The sequence below is a fragment of the Doryrhamphus excisus genome, linkage group LG8 (assembly GCF_037039965.1).
Source record: "Doryrhamphus excisus strain RoL-2023G ecotype Guam linkage group LG8, RoL_Dexc_Guam_v1.1, whole genome shotgun sequence".
Lineage (NCBI taxonomy): Eukaryota > Metazoa > Chordata > Actinopteri > Syngnathiformes > Syngnathidae > Doryrhamphus > Doryrhamphus excisus.
Window position 1 is genome coordinate 20454855 of NC_136364.1, and position 12089 is coordinate 20466943.

The following is a 12089-nucleotide window of genomic DNA, read 5'->3' on the forward strand; positions in this document are numbered from 1 at the left end:
CATTGGGAGTGACCAGGATGGATAGGATCAGGAACAAGCACATCGTACTGGGACATTACATGTTAGAGGCCTTGGAGATAAAGTCCGAGAGGCCAGACTGAGATGGTTGGGACATGTCCAGAGGAGAGATAGTGAATATATTGGTAGAAGGATGCTGCGTTTAAAGCTGCCAGGTAGGAGGCGTAGAAGAAGACCAAAGAGGCGGTTTATGGATGTAGTGAAGGAGGACATGAGGGTAGTTGGTGTGAGAGAGACAGACGCAGTGTGTTAGTTCATAATAGAATTTTACATCCATGAATAATGCTTTAATGTCTTTGAAATTAATTGTAACGGTTATATTTGGGTGCCCCTTTGCACTGATTGGAAATCTAATTCAGCAGAACTGGAGGTAGCAGAGATGAGGATGCTGAGGTTCTCATTGGGAGTGACCAGGATGGACAGGATCAGGAAGGAGTACATCAGAGGGACATTACATGTTAGAGGCCTTGGAGATATATCCTTGCGCATCTTTCCTGATCCTATCCATCCTGGTCACTCCCAATGAGAACCTCAGTATCATCATCTTTGCTACCTGTCTTTTCCTCAGTGGTACTGTCTCTAGACCAAACAACATGGCTGGTCTCACCACAGTTGTTTTCCTTTCCTTTCATTTTAGCTGAAAATCCTCTATCAGACATCACGCCTGACACTTTTCCTCCACCCGTTCTTTCCTGCCTACAGATGCTTCTTCACCTCCTTTTCACAATCTCCATTGTACCGCAGCAACAAACATTAAAAGTATTAATTTAACAATGTTTATTATAGTTAGTACAACTAACTGCACTATAAAAACAGTTCATATTATATAATTCAATGCATCACTATCTATCCAAATTCAATTGTGTCTTGAGTTCTGTGGGCTGTGCTAGACAGACGACTATGAATCATAGTAGGCGCCAGGCTTCCATTGGTAGGATCCAATTATTTATAGAAGTATATTTGTGGTTGGGTCGGCATGAGTGACTTCCTAAGATGACCAAGGATAAAAACGACAGCCGATAAGACGCTCGTTACTCCTGTGATTGTCACAATGAGCCAGGACAGACCTGTTGTGATGAGGCCATGATGGTCTTGATGGAGTCCAGCTCCGCCCTGCTGGACAGCAGCTCTCTGCGCATCTCCTCAAGGTGCTCCCTCTGCTCTCGTTCCTGGATCACCAAAAAAAACGTCACATGAGATACTAACTCACATAATCCCAGTTATGAACTTATGACAAAAAAAAAAAAATAAGCATCTGAAGTCAAACTTTGTATCGGTATTAAGTCACTCACAAGCTTTTGACTCGGATGCCCACCTGTCTGCCTGCGGCCTCCTGGGCGGCCTTCACCTTGTCCTGCATCTCTTTCCTCACAGCATCCACTTCATCCTGAGCTGCCCGAGCCACCGTCATCTGCCGTGTCACCTCTGCATTCTACAAACACACACATATAAACGGAAACTGCGCATAGATACACTACAGGTGATGAGGACGAGCATACTAAACAGGAAGTGAGATGTTTTTTTTTTCTTACCTTCCTCAGTAGGTCAGCGTGACTTTGCACCAGCTCGGTGTACTTCTCCTTCAGTTTGGTGTAGCGCTGCTCATTGGCCTGGGCTTTTTCTACAAAATGATGATGACCGATCACTTTACATGCCGTTCGTGTTAAAAAAAAACAGCTTCAACATCAAAATCGGAAGTTCTCAGTATACACTGTTAAAATTAAAATTAAAATTAAAATAAAAATTAAAATTAAAATAAAAATTAAAATTAAAATTAAAATTAAAATTAAAATTAAAATAAAAATTAAAATAAAAATTAAAATAAAAATTAAAATAAAAATTAAAATTAAAATTAAAATTAAAATTAAAATTAAAATTAAAATTAAAATTACTTAAATGATAGGATAAAAATTAAAAAAATTACAAATAAAAAAAACCCAACTTAAACTATATTAGTAAAGCAGGAAGTGAACAAATGTAACAGTTACTGATTGTAAAAGTACCAGATGGAGGGGTAAGATTTAATAAGCTTTGCTTCTTCCTACTCCTTTTGAACATGTGGAACTGGGAACTGATTATGGGATGCACTCAATTGTAATCTGATGCATGTTCAAATGAAATAAAACCATTACCACTACTATGGTACCCATTATGTCACTGTATGGTCATATCACCTCGTAATTGGGTATGTGACTAAAATTAAAATTAAAATTAAAATTAAAATTAAAATTAAAATTAAAATTAAAATTAAAATTAAAATTAAAATTAAAATTAAAATTAAAATTAAAATAATTATGTTAGGATAAAAAAAAAACCTTAAACTATATTAGTAAAGCAGGAAGTGAACAAATGTAACAGTTACTGATTGTAAAAGTACCAGATGGAGGGGTAGGATTTAATAAGCTTTGCTTCTTCCTACTCCTTTTGGACATGTGGAACTGGGAACTGATTATGGGATGCACTCAATTGTAATCTGATGCATGTTCAAATGAAATAAAACCATTACCATTACCATAAGCTGCTACTTTTTCACATGCTTTGAACCCAGCAGCTTTAACAATTATGCAGCTAATTTATGGCAAAAAAACCCCAAAAAACAGTAGTGAAATGGAGTGGCGACGTGGACTCTAATATCACGTTTTTAAAATCTTCTGACAAATTTCTTCTCACACTGCTTGCACCATGGCAGCTGTTGGAGAAAAAAAGGGTCTTGTCTCTCACTCGCTCAAGTGACGCTAGGAACACCAAGTGTAGGTAGAATTGCAAGGTTTATAGTATGCCTTTCTGCGTAACTGTTTTATGTTTCTCCTCTGTTTCTATTCATGTAACAACAAAGACCACCGCAATGTGTTGACTCCTTCACTGAGTTGTGTGTGTCATTTACTTCGTTACATGGTCAATTTGTCAGCTGTTAAGAACTTGTTTGCTCCAGACAAACAAAACAAACTGATTGACGTGGTTCTTACTTTCGATTTCTGTCAGACTCCGCTGCTCTTTCTCTGTGTCCTCTCTGACCCTCCTCAGGTCATCAAGCTCGGCCCTCAGGAACTCGCTCTCCCCCGCTGCCTGTAGCCTCAGATGGCTCTGCTCTGCAAGCTCCGCCTCCAGCTCACTGACACGCCCCCTCAATGCCTGACATAATCGTCCACTCTTGTAGTGAGAGTGAGGAGGGAAAAAAAAAAAAAAGGAAATAAGAATCACTTCATGGAAGAGATCTTGATTTGATAGTGCACCTGGAATAAAGAGTCAAAGGGTGGACCGTTATTTTTATTTTATTTATTTATTTTTTTACCTCCAGTCGGAATGATTCCAACTCATCTTTCAGGACTTGGATCTCCCTGGTCAGCTGCTCAATCAGTCGGTCTCTGGTGGACACAAAAGGACAGCAGCTGTCCGTTAAAAGCTCCGTGGATATTTTTTTTATTAAATGAGTGTTGAAAAGTAAAGCTCGGTCTCAACTAAAACAATGTACCAAAGGGCTCTGGAAAAGACATTCATATGTATATATATATTTATATATATATATATATATATATATATATATATATTTTTTTTTTGGAAAGCAGGAAGTGAACAAATGTAACAGTTACTGATTGTAAAATTAAAATTAAAATTTTATTAATTTAAATTTAACTTAAATGATGTTAGGATAAAAATTAAAATAAAAAAAAATTACAAATTAAAAAAAAACTAACTTAAACTATATTAGGAAAGCAGGAAGTGAACAAATGTAACAGTTACTGACTGTAAAAGTACCAGATGGAGGGATTTAATAAGCTTTGCTTCTTCCTACTCCTTTTGGACATGTGGAACTGTGAACTGATTATGGGATGCACTCAATTGTAATCTGATGCATGTTCACATGAAATAAAACCATTACCATATTTCTCCACCGAAGGATGAAAAAGGCTCACATGTAATGGCAAATAAGTCCACTTTAGGGGTTTTTATATGAAACTGCTATGGTTTCAAGTGAATATATAATACAAAGTTCTAAGACGCACTTATCATCCTTGCGCATCCCATTCTGATTGTTGAAGTTGAAGGGGTCGATTGCAGCAGAAGTGCCAAAAAGGTCATCGAACTTTGTCTCCGAAGGAGCCTATGCAAACAAAAGCAGATGATGTCAAAAGCTAAAGAAAGACAAACCATGTCAAAATATCATGGCTGAAACGGCTTCCTATCTTGGTTAAAATACACACATTTGATTTGGTTGTATTTGTATTATTATACAGTATTATTATACACAGTATATATCTACCACATATTTATTATTTAGCCTCCTAAAAAAAAAGATCTATTCAGATATTTTTATCTTTACCGGCAGAATCGGGATGTCCGTGTCTACTAGGTCCTCGGTTTCCACCAGATGTTCTGACTCTGGGGAAGACGACTCCGCTGGGATGACGACCACAGGGCTGATGTGCTCCGACAAGGCGGACGCACGTAGGAAGTTTGGCGGATTCTGCAAGGAAACATTTCATTTACGGTGTTATTGATTTCAAAATGTTACTCAGAGCACCATTTCCGCATCCTTCTCAGAGTTCTCATCAAAATGACTTTAAAAGAGTGAAAAGAACATGCCTGAAATGATTAATTAATCCCCTCTATAATCCGAGGATGCATGACGGCCCCGTAGTGCAGAAAGCACAAAAGTCAACAGTATAACTTCATCCTTTCCAGTACATTTGTCCATGCAGTACATGTGGAAACTTGAGTCCATCCTTACCTCAGGCAACTGTGGAATCTGAATCAACCTCTTGAAGTACTGCAAGTTACTGGAGCGATAAAACAAGCTCTTCAACCTGTAATAAAACACATTCAAAGAGTGGAAGAATACCAAGTATGACATATGGGACGACAACAAGGTGTTCAGAGCTCAGTCGCATGCATGCTAGGAGGCTTTTAGGTAATAGTGGCCCCTTCATACTTCTTAAACTGTTCGTGGAAGCGATCTCTGTGGCCTTGGAGAGTGTCTGCTGGAAGGCCTGCACAAAAAAATACATCCATAGTAAGGTTTAATTTATTTGAACATGCATACAAGTTACATTGGAATATGTCACATATTACAATTCAAGTTGGATAATGGTGATATGACCTTGTATGGTCATTATCCAATGATATGACCATACAATGATATAATGGTACCCATTATGTCATTGTATGGTCATATCACCTTGTACTTTGGTACGAGGTACATTATTAAAAAAAACCAAAAAAAACCAAAAAAAACCTTAAACTGTATTACGGAAAGCAGGAAGTGAACAAATGTAACAGTTACTGATTGTAAAAGTACCAGATGGAGGGGTAGGATTTAATAAGCTTTGCTTCTTCCTACTCCTTTTGGACATGTGGAACTGTGAACTGATTATGGGATGCACTCAATTGTAATCTGATGCATGTTCAAATGAAATAAAACCATTACCATGGTACCCATTATGTCACTATATGGTCATATCACCTTGTAATTCGGTAAGTGAATTAAAATTAAAATTATGTTAGGATAAAAATTAAAATAAAAAAAACTAACTTAAATTATATTAGGAAAGCAGGAAGTGAACAAATGTAACAGTTACTGATTGTAAAAGTACCAGATGGAGGGGTAGGATTTAATAAGCTTTGCTTCTTCCTACTCCTTTTGGACATGTGGAACTGTGAACTGATTATGGGATGTACTCAATTGTAATTTGATGCATGTTCAAATGAAATAAAACCATTACAATTACCATAATGAGTGAGTACTGGCAATCCAGGCACATAAGAACTACTACTGTATAGTTATTTCCCCATATCTCCACACAATAAGTTAGATATGGTAATACCAGAAGGCAATAGAGCATGGAGTGATTTTGGATTGACTACAAATTTTACATTATTCACTATTGATGTACAGTATTTCTCGACACTTTGTTGTATATTTTTTATGTGAGATTTCCAGCTCATCTTTTCATCTGTAATGACTGCCAGATATTTATTTTCATTCACCCATTCAATGACCACCTCAATGTAACTAGTTATCGAGTGAGAGTCATGTTTACAGACCAAAATTCAGTTTTTCCATCAACTCATTGCTGCTTAGGTATTATTGGCAGCTGTATTTGTATTTTCTCATGAGTTCATATCCTGCTGTGCAAAACCAGGCACTTTCATGTTAGCTTGTCGCCCCAAATCCAGCTCTCGTGCCATATTTACATCATGTCTGTAAGAGTTTGTGGAGTTTGACTTGGATAATAAAAAAAAGTCTTACATAAGAAAAATAAAATATTTAGAACAGGGGTCTCAAACACGCGGCCCGCGGGCCAAATATGGCCCGCAGGACACTAGTTTGAGGCCCCCGCCTTGATATGAAAGTTTAATGTTAGTGCGGCCCGCACAAGTTTGATATGGATGCTGTATGGTATCATGTACCCAGAAAAAATTATTACGTTTGATTAATGTTCATGTTAAAGGTTAAATAACTGTTAATAGTTATCCTCCCTATCCGTGTGGAAGTGGTAAGTTTTTGGCTATTTAAGTTGAAAGGAAATAACTTGAAGGCTACCGTTTAGGTCGCTAGCTCTCTAGTTTGCGAGTTAGCATGTGTCTCAAGACCCTGCAGTTGCGCAATGTGTTGTAAATAAAAAGAGTATAAATGTGACTATAGTCGTGTTTTGTCATGTCTACAGGGCTCTAATAATGCTTTGTTCATTTTAATCTGAAAAAAATAATTTGTCTACCCACCAACTATATGTGGTTTCTTAAGTTTTTATTATTTGCTGTTTTATTATTGTTATTATATTTATTTATTACTGATTGATTGGTTTTCTTTATTCTTGATTTGTTTATTTATTTTTCATCTTATTTTGTGTAGAAAAATAAAAAGTAAGATATTTGAGAACAGTGGATTTTTTTTATCAGAGCTTTTATTGTAGAAAATCCAAACCAAAGCAAAGTTTATTAATTTTTCTGTTTTTAATAAATGCGTTTTGGTTTTTTTTGGAAAACCTGATGCGGCCCAGTATCGCCCAGACCCTAGCTCCAGTGGCCCCCATGTAAATTGAGTTTGAGACCCCTGATTTAGAATAATACCGCTTTGACACCTGCACAAATTAGCATTGTCCAACAATGCGCTGCGGCAATGCGTGACATTTAGAAAAGTGAGTTTGTGTCCCGTTTACACACAAGTTACACTTGAAAATGATGCATTAAAATTGCATTAGCATGAAACACCACAACAACAATGATTGTTTCTACTTGAATTACTTATTGTGCGTGTTACTTACATGAATGTAGTTTAAAGAGCAGCTTAACCGTGTAGTCATACAGATGACTGCAGTCCAAGATGACTTGGATGAGCGGGGCCAGGCGACACTGGCCTGCCGCCGTCACTGACACAGACCGAGACATATCCAGTGAGCTGAAGACTGGGGGGGCGAAACACACAAACACAACATCAGCTAGCGCAGTGATTTTCAAGCACTGTGACGCGGCACACTAGTGTACCTTGAGAAACCGTCAGGTGTGCCGTGAGGAATTATCCAATATCACTTTTTAGAATTAACATTTATTAATCATCATTTGCAAATATTATGTCAATAGTATACATTGACCCAAATATTCCAATTGCATTTGGTTTATTTGCTCAAACGGAAACAATTGAACAGGGATGGAACATTCCTTTAACCAATCCGATTGAGGTATCTTGTACCCGCTCAAACGGAAAGTTGTCAGGGTGCCTTCTTCTTTGTGGTGTTTTTCTTCTTCTGTTGTTTATTGGCGGTTGGCAAGCAGCTCGTGTGCATTAGCGCCATCTGTGAAACTAAACCCTTCTATACTTTATTCACAAGTGCAGTTTTATTAAAAAAGAAAATATATATCTATATAAAACATGTCCTGAGTTTAATTATAAAATATTAGCAAGATTGAATTTGATCTTTTTCCTGTTTAAATTTATCCCGGGTGCGTTCTTTCAGCGCATGCTCAGATATGACGTAACACGCAGATCCAGACGTTCTTCACTTTTAAAAATGGAGGCCAGCAATCGGCACTGGACTAAGCAAAGTTTGTTTTTGATTCAAACTAAATTTCAAGACTGGACAGATGAAAAAGTGGCAATACGGAGTTTTTCCGACAAGTGAAAGAATAATTTGAGGAAGCCGGTATCATGTGATGTTGATGTTTACGTTTTACTGGGCATGCCCTATTGACTATTCTAGTTGATTTTCACAGCGCATGTAGACAAGAGATTAGAATATTCCTTTCTATGGATACCATTGTTTTCCCGAAAGGTCATTCGGAAAGAGAAAAAGTGGTCATGTAAAAACGTGGCTACTGTGGAGTGTCTGTGGTGTAAAGACCGGCATAGCAATGTAATATTGGTCCGTGTGGCAACACCTAGCTTGTTCCTCCGATGGACTTATTGATGCACGTGTGAGGTCGTGGTGACATTTTGTAACATTTTTAGTTAGTGGTGTGACACAAGATTTTTCCAAAGTAAAAAAAAACATGCCGTGGCTCAAAAAAGGTTGAAAATAACTGAGCTAGCAGATACATGTGTGAACGATTACGGCACTTTGATATGATAATAAAAGATGAATCACAGCAAGTCGCAAGTGTTCTTCTGTCATTGTGTCAACTGTCCCACCAATTACATTCACGTTTGTGTTAAGTATTAGTATTTTAATCTTATTTTATGAGCATCATAAATTAAAGGACATTACGTCGTAAGCTTCTTGTCAAAAGGTGATGTGAATCACGGCTGCGTTTGACTCATTCTGCCTCTTGAGAGTCGGAAAAATAGTCTAACAGAAAGGGACCAACAACCTGAACACTACCACTACTGTTCGACTAAACTCTGTCCCTCCATCATTAAGCCCCTCCTGTCCATCATGAGAGCCATGAGAGCCTTGCAGAGGCGTGGTTTCCTGCACTGCTCAAAAACCGAAAAAATAAAATAAAACTACACAAACACAGACATATTGGACCTCGCCTTTTTTAACCACAAATGATGAAACACTTTGAAAATACAGACTTACAGCGGTATGATGTATTTTCAATAAAAAAAAAAGTCATGATGTAATCTAACATAAGATATTTTAAAATGAATATTTTGGTTACTGAGCCACAGCCTCCTAATTTTATAACTATTTAGTTTACAGTACATACTGTATATCCATGTAAAATTGGATACAGAGAAGCCAAATGAAAGCGAATGGGTTGGGATTTCGACAGAAAGTCACAATAAACAAAACAACATAATTTCCTTCCAATTCATTTATGGGTTGCAGCTTTCCAGTCTTTCCTGGTCACATCCTAGCATTCTATTTTTAGCCACGTCCATACAGTGAGAGACATTCACCTGTGATGAAATCACCCCGACAACAACGGCACGTAACCACTCGACCCGTCGCTCCACTGGTCTGACGGTAAAAAGTGTCTATTTTTGAACACCATTACAATTCTTATCACGGCCTCTTTCTTGCCTAATCGAGTGTGAACTTTGTGCTCTCGTAAATGCGTGTCTGCATCACGGCTGATTACCCAGTCGGACCACAATAGCTTACCGCCAAGGAAGAGATTGAGCTCACACTCCAGGTAATCGAACATCTCCACGGTTAGCTGGAAGCTGGGGAAACAAAGCGCATTTGTTAGCAAACACGCTTCCTTATGAGGAAAACGGGAAATGTTTATGACATCATCTGGAAAGTTCTGCATAGCATCAGATTATAGTTATATATTTGTCCAAGGAAATGTACCTTTATTTGTATCAGACATTAATGGAATGGAATGGCCTTTATTGTCATTATTAAATGCAAAGCTTATTAAATCCTACCCCTCCATCTGGTACTTTTACAATCAATAACTGTTTTGATAATTGATAATTTGATAATAATTTGTTCACTTCCTGCTTTACTAATATAATTTAAGTTAGTTTTTTTTTATCCTTACATAATTTAAGTGTTAATTTTAATTAATTTTAATTTTAATTTTAATTTTAATTTTAATTTTAATTTTAATTTTAATTTTAATTTTAATTTTAATTTTAATTTATTTTAATTTTAATTTATTTTAATTTTAATTTATTTTAATTTTAATTAGTTTTAATTTTAATTTTAATTTTAATTTTAATTTTAATTTTAATTTTAATTTTAATTTTAATTTTAATTTTTTTATGCCCTTTATTGTCATTATACAAGATGTACAACGAGATTGGAGAGTTTCTCCTTTCAGTGCAGTAGTCAAGTTAAAAAAAAAAAAAAGCATACAAAAGTAGAGTAAAAAAGACAATTTAACAAGATATATACAAGATATCCAAAATATAAACATAGTATTGCACAGGAGCATATGCAGGAGCAGACATATTGCAGATATATTAATTTTAGTGCAATGATAAATGGGTCATAGTGCAAATAATGACTGGTGTATACAGATGAGTAAAGTCACATATGAGTGTATTGTAATGGGTTGTTAAATAAATAAATATGATTGAGGTAGTAACAGAGGCAGTGATGGAAATATTATTATTATATATAATTATAATAAAACTAAAACTTTTTGAAGTCCATATGAAATCCAAACAGATCAAAAAGGTCAATCGATTGCATTCGACTGCCGAGATCCATTAAGTAAAAGCAGCAGCTCGCCTTACTTACAAGTTGTTGACGTCATTCTCTCCTGCCTCTTCAAGCTGTCTGTTTGACATCTGCAGGTTGCCAGGGAACCGAGGGTTCTTTAAGAGAAGGCCACAAAAGAAAGGCTTCAGCTCAAATAACATGATGAGTGCCACCAAGGTCTACCTGAGACGGACATTTACCTAAATTAATAAGACCGTGACACCCAAGTCTACTTTTGGACCTCAGTTAAAAAAAGAAGAACTGCTAAATTAGCTCAACAACCATCTTATAACCAGGATTATAAGCAGTATAATAAATTCAAATTATTAATTTGTCAATTTACAGTATAGTATATATGTTTAAAGTAATGATGTTTCCTATGATTTTGCCTAATTGATGGACATGAGTTTCATGCAGGTTTTCACAGGCTCAAACTGATTTGGATACAATCACATGATAATGGTAATGGTAATGGTAATGGTTTTATTTCATTTGAACATGCATCAGATTACAATTGAATGCATCCCATAATCAGTTCCCAGTTCCACATGTCCAAAAAGAGTAGGAAGAAGCAAAGCTTATTAAATCCTACCCCTCCATCTGGTATTTTTACAATCAGTAACTGTTACATTTGTTCACTTCCTGCTTTCCATAATACAGTTTAAGGTTTTTTTATTTAATTTTTTTTTTTTTTTAATAATGTACCTTGTACCGAAGTACGAAGTGATATGACCGTCCAATGACATAATGGGTACCATAGTAAGTGTCAATATAGTGATATATATAGCACATCATGACTGGTTCAAGACTCGTCATCCTTGTATTTAGCAAACATCAACTGCTTGTATTGTTTCTTGAACTGTAATAATGATCATTGAAAAGAGTTAACACAAGGCCAAGTGAAAAATCTTCCATGTACTTAACTTCAGGTTGGGAAAAGTATTTTTATGCAAGTATTATGAAAAGAAATATAACATAATCAATTACTCCACAACTAAAAAACGACATAAAGTGGCTGTCATTTCTAAATGTAAATACAAAATGGAGCAAGAAGCATCGTAATATCTGATAGTTGTGATTGTTTAAACTGGAGTTACATTAAAAGTTCATAAAGTTCATAAAGTTTACAGGCTGCTCTGGCAACTCCAAGGTTAAACCTGCTTGATATCTGCTGGATTACTATATTGGGGGGGGTTACCAAACTTGCATTTTAAATATCCAATTGCCTAATTTGTCCCCGCATAAATGCTACATTTGTAAAATAACACTGAATAGTTAGACACACTCATCTCAAAGCATTACAAAGTATTTCCAAATATTTCACCAATACTGCAGATAGTCGAAAGGCCATTAGCATCATGTCTACGAAGACCCGCCCACACCCCCACAGAGACATCACGGCATTAAAATGAGAGCGTGAGACAAAGATAATGAGTGACGAGGGAATCTCAGAGGGTTTTTTTTTATAGGCCAGGCCAA

The 12089-nt window shown here is 36.3% G+C and overlaps 1 protein-coding gene across 4 annotated transcripts in view; it reads right to left on the minus strand.

Annotated features, from left to right (window-relative positions):
* Positions 1 to 12089, minus strand: part of hip1 (huntingtin interacting protein 1) — a 53683-nt gene that overhangs the window by 12887 nt on the left and 28707 nt on the right. For all 4 annotated transcript variants that reach the window (XM_058080899.2, XM_078792999.1, XM_078793001.1 and 1 more), the window contains 12 exons: positions 10650 to 10726; positions 9561 to 9622; positions 7281 to 7421; positions 4949 to 5006; positions 4748 to 4823; positions 4340 to 4483; positions 4023 to 4120; positions 3311 to 3383; positions 2985 to 3168; positions 1551 to 1639; positions 1334 to 1450; positions 1086 to 1187 (listed from right to left, as the gene is read on the minus strand). In XM_058080899.2, the coding sequence (XP_057936882.2) occupies positions 1086 to 1187; positions 1334 to 1450; positions 1551 to 1639; positions 2985 to 3168; positions 3311 to 3383; positions 4023 to 4120; positions 4340 to 4483; positions 4748 to 4823; positions 4949 to 5006; positions 7281 to 7421; positions 9561 to 9622; positions 10650 to 10726 (1221 nt within the window). The remainder of the gene's footprint in view (positions 1 to 1085; positions 1188 to 1333; positions 1451 to 1550; positions 1640 to 2984; positions 3169 to 3310; positions 3384 to 4022; positions 4121 to 4339; positions 4484 to 4747; positions 4824 to 4948; positions 5007 to 7280; positions 7422 to 9560; positions 9623 to 10649; positions 10727 to 12089) is intronic.